Consider the following 16502-nt stretch of genomic DNA (forward strand, 5'->3'; position numbering starts at 1 on the left):
GTGTAATCTCGGATACTCATCTGTAAATTGAAGATAAATGGTCACGTTAATAACCTGATAGGTTGGGATGAGGACTACGTATTAACATTTAAAACACCCAGAAGAGCACAGAGTAAATGCTCTTATCTTAACATTGTTCTGGCTTTTAGCCAACTCACTGAGCAAATTAATCTCCAGTCTCACAGATGCTGGAGGATTTCTATAAGATGTGTATCAGAGTAAAGTTTATTAAGAATAATGAGGGTGGGGCTGGAGAAACGGTTCAGCCGATTAGAGTGTGTATTGTTCATGCCAGAAGACCCGGGTTCAGTTCCTAGCACCCACATGGTGGCTCACTACTGTGTAACTACAGTTCCAGGAGATCTGATGCCTTCGTCTGACCTCCCCAGACACACCACACACACACACACACACACACACACACACACACACACACACACACACACGGTACACATGTATACATTTAGGCAAAATGCTCATACACATGAAATAAAATTAAAATAAAAAAAAGTTTTAAAAAAGAGAAAAGTGAGGCCATCCAGGAATTTAATATCACATTTATTATGTTTAGATCTGAGTTTTAGTTAGGGTGTTAATTAAGGATGGTTTTCACATTAGAATGTGACATGGATTCTGGCACTGTTAGGATATAAACTAGTAAAAACTAGTCACTCTCTTCCTTTCTTTTCAAGACAGAGTTTACTCTGTGTAGCCCCAGCTGTCCTGGAACTCACTCTGTAGACCAAGCTGGCCTCGAACTCAGAAACTTGTCTGCCTCTGCCTTCCTAGTGCTAGGATTAAATTCCTGAGCCACCTCAACAGACTCCTTCAGACTCATTTTCAGAGGCACATTTTTTTCTACATTATTGGTTTTTAAAAATATATTGTATCTTATTTGATCTAGTTGTGCAAATTAAGAGATGGTAGAATGGGAAGGACCGGCTGAAGCTTTTAATACTAGAAAACCTTGGATCACCAATTATTAGGCGTATCAACAACAATAATTTTTTTGAACTTCGTATCACTCTGGAAAAAAACGAGTGCACGACTTCTTGAATTTCTTCATCAGGTAACTTAGACCCTCTGTGATATGCTCACGAGCTGTGCAAATCATGTTACTTGGGCTTACCGTCAATCAAAATTTCAGATAAAACTTAAGTACAATTTCTTTTCTTAGGAGAAGCTGACGTCCCAGCTCCACTCCGGGGCTGGAGGTGGAGCTGCATGCACGGCAACTCCGGGCCGGAGGGGTTAGTTACATCATACAGGGCTATGGAAGCCACAGAGCGCCACCGAGGGCCTCCGAGCGTTGCCGAGGCCCGACAAGGACGACCGAGCGTTTCCGAGGCCTGAACAAGGACAGCCGAGCGTTTCCGAGGGCCGCCGAGCGCTGACGAGTCCGGCCGAGGGCTGACCAGGGTAGAGCGTAGTCCGCCCGCGCCATGGGTCCGGTGGTGGAGCGGCCGGCCGAGCCGGGCACGAGCAGCAGCGCGGCGGAGCTGGAGCTGCTGAAGCAGCGCGCGGCGGAGCGCATCGACGAGGCGGCCGAGCGCCTGGGCGCGCTGAGCCGCGCCATCTGGAGCGCGCCCGAGCTGGCCTACGAGGAGCACGGCGCGCACCGGGAGCTCACACGCTTCTTGGAGCGCGAGCCTCCGGCCGCCTCCTGGGCCGTGCAGCCGCACTTCGGGCTCCCCACCGCCTTCCGTGCTGAGTGGGCGCCGCCAGGGGCGGCCGCGGGGCCCGGCGCGCTGCAGCTGGGCTTCCTGTGCGAGTACGACGCGCTGCCCGCCCTGGGCCACGCCTGCGGCCACAACCTCATAGCCGAGGTCGGGGTGGCGGCGGCGCTGGGCCTGCGGGCGGCGCTGGAGGGCGTCGCTGCGCCGCCGCCGGTCAAGGTGAGCCACGCCGGGCCGCCGCGGTGTTTGTCGGCCGTGCGGACCCAGCCCGGAGTACCAGGCAGCTGCAGTTTGCTGACTAGGTTGTGCGATCCCTGGAAGTCAAGTTTGTAGACAAAAAAAAAAAAAAAAAAAGATTTTTGAGTAAGTGGTATTTGCATAGTAAATTTCAATCTTTAGAACTACCAGACTACCCAACTTTTGCAAGAGTAGAAATAACGGAGAAGCGAATAAACATTTACTACGTAGATGGGTTCATATTTAAGTGTTAATCTTTATTTCACAATTACAAGAGGCGTCTTGATTCTGGAAGCAGAATGCCGTGCGTGTCTGTCTTGTGTTACTCCACTCTTTCAGATGGTGTAATTCTTCATTCTGTGAGCCAGGAACCATCTGTCACTCAGCCCGGTCACCACCCCCCAACTCCCCCCCCCCCCCCCCCAGTGGCATTATCCTCTACAACAGTTCATCTCTTGTGGCCCTTTCTCTCTGGCTACCTCTCTTTTATGCCTCTGGGTTTTTGTTTTGTTTGGGGAGGGTGTGAGACCCTGGACAGACTTAGAAAAAAGTTCTCAGCAGTTGGCAAGAGCCCCGTTAGATTCAGAATAGGGAACAGCTCAGTGGCTAGACGTGGTGGTGCACGCCAGGCAGATCCCTGTGATTTGGCGATCAGCCTGGTCTACATTATGAGCTCCAGGACAGTCGGGATTATATAGAGAAACCTTTTCTCAAGCGCCCCCCCCCCAAAGCAGCTCAATTTAAGAGTTTGGATGCTTTATGAATTAAAAAATAAACACAGCCAGACTTTGAGAAATATGCCAACTTGAAATGGTTGTTCTCAGCAAGGTTCTCTCATGAGAAAATGGAATCTGAGTGGATTCCCTTTGCAAGCAAAGCCTTTTTTTTTTAACCCCAGCTTGTTTCATTGTATTTTTATACATGACCTTAAGAATACATTAATTTTTTGCAGATAATTTGTCTTTGCTTTAAAAAATTGCTTGAAGAAGTTAAGCATAAATATCAAAGTAAAATGTTTATTCTGTAAAGTTCTCTTTTGTTTGATTAGGTGTTTGGTGACCATTAAATCTTCCTGGTTGAACTGGTGGAATCGAATTAGTAAGTTTGTGTAATAGTTGGCGGTTTCTAACCATGGTACTGAGATTGTTTAACGCTCCTCAATGAAGGGTTAATGAGTGAGGAGGACCTTTTAAGTGGTTTCTTTGTAAGAGTCCTAAGCTGAAAGCCAGGACAGCTAGCTGAGATGACTGCAGCTCTGAACACGTGCTCTGTAACCCTGGGAGTCTAAGCCGGCCTGAACTGGTGCAGACCACTCACCTACCTCACAGGGTAGTTGTGAGGGTCACAGGTCACGTGCAAGCTCCTTAGCCGTAAAGCTATGACTAACTATGTACAAAGTTTGCTAACAGGCTCAGCTTGAAGAGACTTTAACAGATAAGTCCTAGCAAATGTTGAAGAACTTAAGTTCATAGAATTCCTTTTTTTTGGTGTTTGTTATACCTTAGTTAAAATCGAGTTCTAATTGGAGAACTTTTCCTTTAGCATTTCTAGCACGCATTTATACCAGATTACTATAGCAATACAAATTAAATGTTGTGATTCTGCACCGTGTATTTTTATTCCCTGTATAAGTGTCAGAACAGAACTTCTTCAGGGTTTAAGGACTTAAGTATATGTTCTGAGTGCATATGCACTCAAACCTAGTTAATGTTTTCCTGTTAGTCTCTTTGTGCTAACATATGTGTCTCCTTGTAGGTCGTTGTCCTGGGAACCCCTGCAGAAGAAGACGGCGGTGGCAAGATCGACTTAATCAAAGCAGGGGCCTTTAAAGACCTTGATGCTGTTTTCATGGCTCATCCGTCTCAAGAGGATGCCGCCTATCTGCTGGATGTGGCCGAGCGTGAGTAAGTCATCACATCGAACATAATTTCTTGGTGGACAGCAGACTGAAGAGTACTCAGAACTAGGGCAGTGACGTGGCTTAGTGGGTAAAAGCACTTGTCACTGAAGCGTGGCGACCCAAGTTCTATCTCCAGAGCCCACATCAAAGCAGAGCAGGGTTGTCCTTTGGTCTCTGCAGGTGTCCCATTGCATGCACACCCCACTCCCCCATCACACACAGACATAATTTAAAAAAGAAAGGGAAACTAAGCCAGACACTACAACTCTGCATTTGTCCAGTTAAAAAGTCAAATGACCTGAGCGTGGTGCTAGCACCGTGAAGTGCAGGGGACAGTTCTGTTACCACTCCCGAGGGTCTCAGCCACTACACCCCAGTGCTGGCCTTGCAGGTGTGTACCTCCATGTCTTGTTTGTGTGGTGCTGGGCAAGGACTGAGCCTAGGTAAGCACTCTGCCCTCTGAGCTGTGTTCCCGGCCCAGCTTTGCTTTTTGTCATCGTTGTTGATTTAAGCCGTTTCATATAGCCTAGGCTAGCTTCCGATTTGCTATATAACTGAGGATGACGTTGAACTTCTGATCCTCTTGCCTCCCAGTTCTGGGATTACAGGTTTATGCCACTATACCTGGTTTTATGGGGTGCCAGAGATTGAGCCCCGGGCTGCAGACATGCTAGGCAAGCATTCTGTCAGCTGAGCTACATCTTTGTCTTTGTTGACACCCATACTACACACACACACACACACACACACACACACACACACACACACACACACCCACCCCTTCTCAGCTATGCATTCACATGTACATACACACACACACACACACACACACACACACACACACACACACTCACAGCTAATTGGATTTTCTTATTTTAGTGATAATGGAAGAGGTCATTTCTAGTGGTTTCTTTTTTTATTTCCTAGTGTTACTGTGAAATACTATGGAAAGGCGTCTCATGCCGCTGCTTACCCTTGGGAGGGAGTGAATGCCTTAGACGCTGCAGTTCTCGCCTATAACAATCTCTCTGCGTTAAGACAACAGATGAAACCAACCTGGAGACTTCATGGTATACATGCCAAATATTTGTATAGTAAATGGTACTTATTATATGTCAGTGCAGTAAAATTATTTAATATTAGTTTGTTTGTTTTTTTTAATTGGTTGGAAGCCAGGCAGTGGTGGCGCATGCCTTTAATCCCAGCACTTGGAGGCAGAGGCAGGAGGATCTCTGTGAGTTCAAAGTAGTCACTCACTACAGAGTGAATTCCAGGACAGCTAGTGCTACACAGAGAAACCCTGTTTAGAAACAAAACCCAAGCAATAACAAGGAAAATTGGGGGTTGGGGATGTAGTTCAGTTAGTAGAATAATTGCCTGGGATGCACTGGGCACTGGGTTCCCAGCACTGCATAAAACCTGGTGTGTGTCGCATACCTATAGTTCTAGTACTTAGAATCACAAGTTCATGATCATCCTCAGCCACATGTAAATATGAGGGCAACCTAGGATAAATGAGAGCCTTTCTCAAAAAAAAGTGGCGGTTACTAGTTTTATTTACTCAGGGACTAGTATAGTACACTCTTAAAATTCTGTGTGTATAAATATAGTAGCACGGTCTTCTCTTAGGGGTACACACTTCCTCCTTCCCAGGCTGGGATTACAGGCGTGAGCCACCACACTGACTTATAATTTTCTTTCCCTCCCTCCCTTTCTTCCTCAGTTTATTTCTTTATGATCTAGGAAATTGTGCTTTAATATCTATGTTTTACTCAATTTTGCTATATGCTAAAATCATTTTATAATTGTGCTTTTGTGAGTTTCTTGTCTTAATTTTCTTCTCTGGTGTGGGTAGCCGTTGGTTTGAGATAGGCTCTCACTGTGTAGTCCAGGCTGCCCTTAAATTCAAGCAGTCCTTTTGTGCCAGCATCCAGCATACAGGCCTAACCCATCTTGCTGCTTGCCTTAATTTCCTCAAAAGGGATTAGAGTGGAAAAATTTTAAATTAGACGATGAGGAATTCGTTTTTTATCTATCTATCTCTATCTATCTGTCTGTCTGTCTGTCTGTCTTTAAGATGAGCTCCCGTAGCCCAGACTATAGCCCAGGATTACTTTGAATTCATGAGCTTCCTGCCTCCTCCTCAAGTGCTGGGATTATAGAGTTGCACAACTGACTGGAATTAGATTCTATGTATCTATTTTAGTTATTGGTAGAAACAAATAAATCTTTATTTTGTGTGGTCCCAAACAAATGTGTGTTTTGATAGTTTGTAGTTTTTAGGGGTCTTTGTTCGGCTTTTGTTTGTATACATGATTGTAGCCAAAAGGCTAAGAAGCGATTGTAGTAGTCTCTAATTGGTATGAAAATTATTTCTCCACTGCTAAATGTCATTTAAAATATTTGTAGGGTTTTTCAAATAAGATGGTAGTTACAGAGCCTCATGCCATTGTAAAAAAGTGTCAAAGTTTATCAAATTGCACAACTGTAATAAAGCCTACCAAGATAAATTTCCTCCAGAAAGTTTAATACTACTGTTTGTTTTGTAGCTACATAATTCTGTATTTCTTTATAATTTAGATTATAATCTTTCCCTCTTCACCTCCTTGTTTTTTTCTTTCTTTCCAGTTCTGGGAATTAAACCCAGACTCTCACACATGCTGGGCAAGTGCTCTGTTGTTGAACTTTACCTTCATCTCAAATTTAATTCCTTAACATTAAATAGATGCCTTAGAATAAAGTACATATAGACAATTTTCCCTGATTAGCTGGGAAATAGTGTCTCTTTGTGGAAGTGTTGTACAGCATGTCAAAAATCTTTATCAGTTCATCAGTGAAGCTAATTATTTTCCTTTTTGTACTGGCTACAAAACTTTCTTTAAACAAATCATCAAATTTAACTTCAGTAATTTGGTTCTTTTTATAGGTATAATAAAAAACGGTGGTGTAAAACCCAATATCATCCCCTCTTACTCTGAATTAATCTATTACTTCCGTGCACCCTCAATGAAAGAGCTTCAAGTTTTGACCAAAAAGGCAGAAGATTCCTTCAGAGCTGCAGCTTTGGCTACAGGCTGCACAGTAAGAGCTTTTCGGAGTTAATTATGACCCGTTTTTAATCATGACCAGTTACATGTGGGCTGTGGCTGTTTGTGTTGCTGCAGTAAGCCTGCCTTCGTTCTCTTTTTTCTTGTGGTGATTTTTGTTTGTGCCGGTGGTGGTGCTGGGGATCTGTCTCAGGGCCTTGCCCTCACTGGGGATGTCTTGAATCTGTAAAATGAGTTGGCTAAATTTTCTATTTGAAATCTTTTGATGAAAATTTAATATTTAACTAATCTTTAATTCTTGTACTTTTTCTTCAATGTCTGCAGTAGAAAACACTGGTCCTCTTACTTAGACAATAGCTAGAGTACTTAGCATGCCACTGTGCTGGAATCCCTGCCTTTTACATCGCTTTGTGTAGCTCCCATAAAGGGCCTTTGATGACAATATCTGTCTGTCTCTTCGGCAAAGATGTGAATCAAATGTGTGTATAGCTTGCTGGAATGGGAGTTAAGATGGACTCGGCACAGAGGAGATTTTGTCAACTAGAACTGTAAAGTCAGAAACAGTTCGGTGTCAGCCATGTGTGCTGCAGCCTGGGATGAGGTTTACAGCTACATGAAGGTCAAATGCAGCAGTCTGGTTGGAGAGACAAGATTTTAGATGTTGATTTTAGAGAGAGCCAAGACTCTTGTATCTCTTGGCCATGAGAAGCAGTGTCTCTGGGGCTGTTTCTCTATCAAATAGGGGTAATAATGAATCTCTCCAGGTTTCTTGGGAGAGACAGATGAAATCACATCTGTGAAGAGGTCACGCCTGTCCTTCCTGTCTTCTGTCCTTGGTGTGGCAGTGCATGGTTTGTTCCTGTGGTGGTAGTGTCTCTGCCCTTGTCCTCAAGGTGTGCTTTTTGTCTTAGTAGAATGGACAGTGTTGGGAGGAACAGAGCAGTTAAGAAAGTGTCAGGTTAGCCTGGCAGACCCAAGACCCTGGGTTCAGTTCCCAGTTGGTGGAATGGGAGAAGGTTTCCTGGAAGACTGCAGACCTAATTGAGCTTTGAAGGATAATCATACTTCCAGATATATGAGCACCAGAGAGATCTCAGGTAGGGAATGTGATTGGAAAGATGAGAATGTATAAACTCTCATACTGTTTTTGTGAATAGATAAAATGCATGGATAAGTGTAGGAATAAGGACATGTCCTCTTAGGCCATTTGCAAAGAGATTTAGTGTACAACTGTAAAGCTTCCACAACCCAGGGAAACTAAACATTTGTTCCCTTCTAACTATAAATAATTTAAATATTTTTAAGTTAGATACATGAACTATCATTAGCGAATATCTCAGGGTATTTCCTAAGCTAGGGCTTAGGGGCTGGAGAGATGGCTCACTCAGCAAAACACTTGCTTTGCAAGGTGAGGACCTGAGTTTGAACTCCAGAACCTACTTTTAAAAGGCAGGTGTGGTGTAGTGCACTTGTAACCCCAGCTCTGGGGAGGCAGAGGTAGGCAGATTCCTGTGCCTCACTAGCCAGCCAGCCTCACTTGCTTGGTGAGCTCCAGGCAAAAGGAAAGAGAAGCCCTATCTCAAAACCCAGAGAGAGGAGGCTCCTGATGAATCACCCAAGCTTGCCCTTTTGTCCTGCACATGCACATATATGCACACAGCAAACAGGGTTTATTGTTGGATTTAAATCTATATTTAAGTAGCCTTTTACTAATTTATATTTTGGCTGATTTATAAGATTTAATTGTGTTGCCGTTATTCCTACCTTAGATGTTGCCAAGAATAGAAAAAATTGATCTCTGCTGTTTGATTATTAGCTTTTGCTTATTGAAAACAAAAACTCTGAAGTCTATGACTGCTTATGCAGTCACATAGAAACTGCTTCTCTGTCTTCATGTACTCACATCTATAAGCAAGGCCCTTCCTGAACCTGCCTCAATACAGTGTCTATATTCTCTGGGGATCCCTTTGAAATGAGGCTGTGATACCAGGGATGGTTCTGTGTTCAGTGTGCTGATTTATATAGATGCATTGCTTTTTCCTTTTGGAGATGAAGTCTAAAGCAGTGTGCATCAGAGTGGTTTGGACTACCTGCATCAGGTTTTAAAATAGAAGTTTCTGGGCACTCTCTATACCCTTTTTAGGTGACTGAGGTTGATTCTTGCTGGCCAGCATGGAGTTTAGTGACACTCTGGTGTGGTGCTTGTGTAACAGAGCAAATGGGGTGTTAGGAACTTAACTTTATAATGCACCTTTTTTTTTTGTAAGGTAAGAGATTTGTGAGGGTTTATAGTGCCTATCCTAAAACTTTTCCTGGTAGAAACCATCACTGTTTTGCACTTAGTGAATTTAAGTTTTTAATCTCGAGCTTTGTTTTGTCATTTTTTATTAGGTAGAAATTAAAAGTGAAGCACACGATTATTACAATGTTCTTCCCAATAAGACACTGTGCAGTGCGTATATGGAGAATGGGAAGAAGCTGGGAATAGAATTCATCTCAGAAGATGCAATGGTGAATGGGCCTTCAGGTAACTGAGCTGTTTGAGCTGTTTGGTGGGGATCATGGCTTTATGCAGGCAGACATGGTGCTGGAGGAATAGCTGAGAGTTCTACATCTTGCAGGCAACAAGAAGTCAACTAACTATCACACTGAGGGAAGCTTGAGCAAAAGAGACCTCAGAGTGACACACTTCCTCCAACAAGGCCACATAGTGCCACTCCCTTTGGGGGCCATTTTCTTTCAAACCACCACAAGTGTTAATTCAGCTTGCACTTCCACTGCATCACTGTTCATCCCTGAAGAAAGTCAGGACAGGAACTCAAACAGAGAAGAATTCTGGAGGCAGGAGCTGATGCAGAGGCCATGGAGGGGTACGGCTTACTGACTTGCTTCAAATAGAACCCAGGACTACCAGCCCAGGGATAGCACCACCCACAGTGGGCTTGGCCCTCCTCCCATTAATGATTAACTGAGAAAATGCCATCCAGCTGGATCTTATGGAGGTATAAGATCCTCCTTAACTGTGGCTCCTTCCTCTCTGATGACTCTAGCTTATGTTAGGTTGACACACAAAACCAGGTCTTGCTGAATGTTGTCTAGGCTGGCCTCTTGCTTGAGGTTCTTGATTTCTAGGATTACAGGTATGTGCCACCACACCTAGCTTATTAGAGTGCTGTGTGTGTGAATGTATGGATGTGTACTATGTGCATTCAGGAGCCCTTGGAGGTCAGAAGAGGTCATCAGCTCCCCTGAAACTAGAGTTACAGGTAATTGTGAGCTGCTATGTGACTGCTGGGAATTAAATCCCAGGTCTTCTGCAAGAGCAGCAAGCCATCTTATGCACTTAGCCATCTCTTCATCCCCTATTTTCAGAGTTTTATTTATTATTATGTGTATGTGAGTGCATGATGTATGTGTGTGGTTGTGCATGCCACAGCCTGTGTGTGGAGGTCTGGGAATAACTTTGCAGAATGTTCTCTCTTTCCTCGCTCTGTGGGTTCCAGGGATCAAAAGTCAGGTCAACAAGTGCTGTTACCACTGAGCCATCCTACTGGCCCTTCTTTGGTGTTATTTTAGGTTCTTTCCTCGTTTAAGCAAACTACTAATAACGCTTGAAAGATGAGCTGTATCTCCTGAGTATAATGAGATGTTGATGATGTAGAGCCATGAAGACTTGGTAAAAATGGGTGTCATGGTCATTCACTAGCATGAGCACTTCTGGAATCATATGGGCTAGAGTAGGATTTCTACGTAGAGCTGTTGAGTAGCCTGGGTTTGAGTCTGGAGCCCCTAGAAGTGTCTAGGCTGGAGGCTTAGGGTCTGCTGGTATGTGGGAGGTGAACGGAGAAGACAGGGATGTTAATACAGTTATCCAAATACATAGAGAAGACAGAGATAAAACACTGAAACCAACGTTTAGGAGGAGATGGGCAAATCTAGGAAATAGTAGTGAGAGAAAGCCAGATAATCGGGATGGATGGGGAAGTCATGGAAGCGAGGACAGTGAGATTAATGTCAGGTGCTATAGACGCTGAGTAAGTATAGTGCTCATTGAACCATCAGTTAGGAAATTATTATTGGGGCCGGGCGGTGGTAATGCACACCTTTAATCCCAGCACTCGGGAGGCAGAGCCAGGCAGATCTCTGTGAGTTCGAGGCCAGCCTGGGTTACAGAGGGAGTTCCAGGACAGCCAAGGCTACGTACTGAGATTCTGCCTCAGAAAAGGAGGAAGAGGAAGAAGAGATGAAGAAAGTTAGCTTTAACTGAAAACAAAGAGCGGATGCAAACAGGAAAGAAAAGATTTTTATGAGAAAACTTGAGATAAATAGATGCAGCAAAGTTCAGGAAGCATTCAGAACCCCCTCTCTAGGAAATGGTTGGCACAGTGATTGTGGTGGAAAGCTGCAGGGTTAAAGAATTGGATGCTGGCTTCTGCAGCACATGAACTAAAAATGCAGTGAAACAGATTATCTGGTCTCTGCAGATTGTGAGGCTTTCCATGGATTTAGGTAAAGTTGGGGTGTTCTGAGTTAAATCAGTGAGATATATGTATACCTATCTTTCCATGTACACACACACTCACGTATACACACTCAAACGCATGTATTTTGAGACAGGGTCTTATGTAACCCAGCTGCTCTTGAACTTGTTATGTAGCTGAGGGTGACCTTGAACTGAGCATTCCTGCCCCTACCTCCTGAGTGTTGGGGTTATAGGCATGGGCCCCCATGTATGCTTTATGCATTGCTGGGGGTCAGACCCAGGGCTTCATGAATGCTCTCGGCCAGCCTTCTTCAAGTTATGTGCCCCACGTCAGGGACTCCATTGGTGTTACTATTCTGGTTGTGGTACAGGGTTGTAGTTTTGTAAGATGTCACCACTGGGGATGTAGGATAGGAGCTACATAGACGAGATATATAGACTCTCTCATAGCTTCCAAATGAAAGACAAATAGATAATGCCATCAAATCTGTGCTCAAGACCCCTAGCAGAAGCTTACTCCAGAAGTTGAGGCAGTCACTGGAGTTCCCAATTAAGCTTTCTCTCCACAGCTGAACTTCCTGTGGCTGAACTTCCTGTTTCTCTTTCCTACTGCAGTGTTTATTTAGATCATGGGATAAACAATACATCTCTTGGGAATGGCTGACCTCCTAGCTGTGCTCAAGGATATAGCATCCTTACCTTTGGGCTGCTTTGCTGTCAGAGTTAGGAAAGAGTCAGCACATCCTCAGACAGGAACCTTGGAGGACACCGAGACAAACATACTGGGTTCTGAAATGGGATGGGGGGTAACTGTGCTTCTGGAGCCAGCTTCTCAGTAAGCTCAGTCAGCCAAGACCACTTACCAATATACTGCACTCCACAGAGTGCTCAGTGTATATTATAGAAACAGTGTATTTACATCGCCCCAAATCCTAACCTCCATCTGCCTTTACCAGTGTCTGTAAGACTTGCTTTCTTCCTTTATAAAATGAGAACTGTTCAAATATAAATGAGAAACCTGGGTGTAGTGTACATAACTATAATCCCAGTACTCAGGAAGTTGAGGCAGGAGGATCACAAGTTCAAGGTTATCCAGTGCTGCATATCAAGATCCTGTCTTAACCAAAAGAGGAACAAAATGTAAAATTTAATAATGTGAGAATATATATGAAATCCTTAGGTTTTTTTTAAACGAAGTAATTTAAACAAAGTAAATGTTGCTGTTGGCTGTGTGTTTTGATTTCCTTTCCTTACATTTACCCTTGTGTAGTCTAACTGCCTTGCACAGTGTTTAAACCTGTCAGTAAACATTCAGTAAATATTCATTGAATTAGCATAAAGCTTTACTTTTATTATGATTTTTTCAACAAATGTTAGCATCTGTAGTCTAACTGCCTTGCATAGTGTTTAACCTGTCAGTAAACATTCAGTAAATATTCATTGAATTAGCATAAAGCTTTACTTTTATTATGATTTATTCAACAAATGTTAGCATCTGTCATGTGACCAACTGGATGTGTGGCAATTTAAAATACTATCCTTGGCCAAGCGGCAGTGGCACACGCCTTTAATCCCAGCACTTGGGAGGCAGAGCCCAGTGGATCTCTGTGAGTTCGAGGCCAGCCTGGTCTACAGAGCGAGATCCAGGATGGGCACCAAAACTACACAGAGAAACCCTGCCTCGAAAAACAAAAAAATAAATAAATAAATAAAATACTATTCTTAACTAATGTCTTAGTAAGAGACATTAGCCAAATGACCCAATAAGTAGTAAGCTAAACCTGAGAAGTGATATTGTTATTATTGTACACGCTGTGAGAGCCTCCACTAGAGAAACTGACCTTACCAGGGGAGTGAGATAGGATTGCTCAGGGAATGGTAGATGATGTAGTAATAGCAGGACCAGGCATATAGCTCACTTGGTAGAGTGCTTGCCTAGCATGCGTGAAGCCCGGGTTCTAACCCCAGCATTGTATAAACCAAGTGGAGTGGCATCTGGTGTAATTCCGGTGCTTGGGAGAGAGAGGCAGGAGGATCAGAGGTTCAAGGTCATCCTTAGCTACTACATACTGAGTTTGAGGCCATCCAAGGCCACATGATACCTTGTCTCAAGGAAGAGAGAAAGAGAGAGAGGGAGGGAGGGAGGGAGAGAGAGGGGGGGAGGGAGGGAGAGAGAGACAGAAAGAAAGAAAGAAAGAAAGAAAGAAAGAAAGAAAAGAAAGAAAGAAAGAAAGAAAGAAAGAAAGAAAGAAAGAAAGAAAGAAAGAAAGAAAGAAAGAAAGGGGAAATTTAAAAACAAAAGAGCACTCTGCAGAAGTCCTGTGGTCAGTGGAGCGTGGTGGAGGTCCAGAGGTGTGAAAGATGTGTGGGACTGTTGGTGTGAGATGAGGCTAGAGAGGGGAGTGGAGCAGATTATGTTAAGATTGGGAAATCCTGGCAAAGGGAGTAGATTCTGCTGGAGACTGTTCCTGACTGCCTTAGGCAGAAGCAGGTATTGGTGATGAAGAAGCATGATTCTGGGCGATTGGGAGGTGGTGTCCGTAGGTGGTATGTAGTAGACCATGATGATAATGAATTTGATCCTAGCTGTGTTGGGTGGGATCTACTTTAAGACATCCATGGACGAACTATCGGGTGGATAGGAAGACCTGTAAGCGAGAGGTTGGAGGAGAACCAGAATGCATTTTGATTTGCTCATTTGAAACAGTAAATAGAGACAAATCTGAGCAGATGGTGTGAGCAGAGAAAAGGACTGCATCAAGTCTCAAGCCGCCAGCCTTTCACAGTCAGAGGAGGGGTCTGCAGCCCGAGACAGGAGGAGTCCTCAGAGTTCACAGAGGAGCACCAGCAGGCCAGGCTTTGTGGCTTGGAATGCCATGGTGGAGGTGGGAGTGAGCATGAGCACCAGCAGACAGCTCTCCCTGTCCTAACAGGCCTCAGGGCCTTGACCCAGTACGGGGTTCTATAACTTCATCATTCAGAGCGTTTAACCAAACATCCTTTTCCTCCTTTTTGTATTCTAAGGCTCTACTGATTTTGGAAATGTCAGTTTTGTGGTTCCTGGGATCCACCCGTATTTTTACATTGGGACTGACGCCTTGAATCACACGGAACAGTACACAGAGGCCGCAGGTGAGCGTGAGGCTTGGGTGCTCAGGGTTCTCTCCTGCTGCTCCTTAGCCTGCCCTTCTCTGACGTGGCTTCAGCACGTACTGTATTGTGATCAGGAGTAGGAGAGGCTGTGTAGACACTGAGAGGTAGCTTGGGGATTAATAAGTGCTGCATTTTAACACATATAGAGGTATTTTAATTTGCTTTCTTTACCTTTAGGATCACAAGAAGCTCAGTTGTACACTTTGCGTACAGCCAAAGCTCTGGCAATGACTGCGCTGGATGTCATCTTTAAGCCTGAGTTGCTGGAAAGAATCAGAGGGGAGTTTAAATCGAAGCTTCAAGAAGAACAGCTTTTAAATACACCCGCCTAGAAGGAGGACTTAGGGACTGCTCAGGAAGCATTGAGTTTGCTTGTTTTTGATCTCTAACATTTTTTCAATGCAAGAGAGCATGCTTGATTTTTACTCTTGGTAGGTGAGGGCAGGATATAGCCAAGACACTAATGGAGTTTGTGATATTTCAGGCGTTGGTATGTGATGCCATTTCTTTTTTTTTTTTGGTTTTTCGAGACAGGGTTTCTCTATGATGCCATTTCTTAAGCTAGATGATATGTGATTCTGTACCATGGTAAGGTAATGTTTTGTGAATGTATCTTTTGTATGGTTTTATAAGTTCCACAGGTTTCAAAACTTAACACTCATGAACTCTGTGGTTCAGAGTAGTGAATGTCTTCTCAGCAGTTTAAAGTTAGGGGAGTTCGTTTTAAGTCTAACTGTATCTGTCTTGGTCTAGAGAAACACTTAAGCATAGCTTGTAGAACACACCTAGAATCTCCAGTACAAAAAATTAGCCGGGCGGTGGTGGCGCACGCCTTTAATCCCAGTACTCGGGAGGCAGAGCCAGGCGGATCTCTGTGAGTTCGAGGCCAGCCTGGTCTCCAAAGCGAGTTCCAGGAAAGGCGCAAAGCTACACAGAGAAACCCTGTCTCGAAAAACCAAAAAAAAAAAAAAAAAAAAAAATTAGCTTTACTTGTAACATTTTTTTTAAGAGAGTGTCCTTTTTTTACATGTAATTACTCCAAGAAGCGGCCGAGGAGCCGCGGTCAGTACCAGGAAAAGTGACGGAAAGACAGGGTTTGGTTTTCTAGTGGGGTGGGCTGTTGTGTGGTAGCCCAGGATGTTGTTACAAGAGTTGGGAGAGGAATACCGGCTGGTGTGCTCTGTCCTCCAGTGTCCTGCACTGGTTCCCACCACCCGGCAGCCCGCTGCCCCACAGAATCGCCCCCTCCCCCAGCCCTGCTGGCCCATAGTGAAATCAGCCTGGGAAGGCGGCCTCTGTATCCTCGTGCAGGGACTTAGTGAGGCCTCTGTATCCTCGTGCAGGGACTTAGTGAGGTCTCTGTATCCTCGTGCAGGGACTTAGTGAGGTCTCTGTATCCTCGTGCAGGGACTTAGTGAGGTCTCTGTATCCTCGTGCAGGGACTTAGTGAGGTCTCTGTTTCCTCGTGCAGGGACTTAGTGAGGTCTCTGTATCCTCGTGCAGGGACTTAGTGAGGTCTCTGTATCCTCGTGCAGGGACTTAGTGAGGTCTCTGTATCCTCGTGCAGGGACTTAGTGAGGTCTCTGTATCCTCGTGCAGGGACTTAGTGAATTTTCTAGCCTTTTCTCTGGAGTTCGTCTGTTGCCTTCTCAGCTCACTTTGTGCCTTTGTGTCACCAGAGCGCTTACAGAACTACAAAAACGAGTCCATATTACGAGAAACCCAGGATTTCACCTGGACATTGGAAACCCTTTGGTTATGTCAGTAATAATCCTGGAAACGGGGGAGAGTCACATCAATGACCAGTTTCTCATGATTCTTACTTGGGCTTGAGTTTCTTTTTGGTGGCTGACTTTGGGACGAGTTTTCCGTCTGCTCCCATCTTCCCTTTCTTCCTGCTGTGGCTGCTGCCTCTCAAGTGCTGGGGTTGTACGCATGCGCATGCACCACTGCCGCTAGTGTGAACTTCTTGCCCACGATTAAAGAGTGTGAAAGGCTGTAAAACA

At 44.4% G+C, this 16502-nt stretch overlaps 1 protein-coding gene across 1 annotated transcript; it reads left to right on the forward strand.

The window, feature by feature from the left end:
* The first annotated feature begins 658 nt into the window (after nucleotides 1–658).
* Pm20d2 (peptidase M20 domain containing 2) lies at nucleotides 659–16502 on the forward strand. Its single transcript, XM_052717464.1, has 7 exons — nucleotides 659–1895; nucleotides 3669–3817; nucleotides 4741–4883; nucleotides 6740–6894; nucleotides 9252–9387; nucleotides 14368–14475; nucleotides 14674–16502. The coding sequence occupies exons 1-7, from the start codon at nucleotides 1443–1445 to the stop codon at nucleotides 14826–14828; spliced, it is 1299 nt and encodes a 432-aa protein (XP_052573424.1). The 5' UTR covers nucleotides 659–1442; the 3' UTR covers nucleotides 14829–16502.

Source organism: Peromyscus californicus, unplaced genomic scaffold, assembly GCF_007827085.1.
Source record: "Peromyscus californicus insignis strain IS unplaced genomic scaffold, ASM782708v3 Scaffold_5__1_contigs__length_169319896, whole genome shotgun sequence".
Lineage (NCBI taxonomy): Eukaryota > Metazoa > Chordata > Mammalia > Rodentia > Cricetidae > Peromyscus > Peromyscus californicus.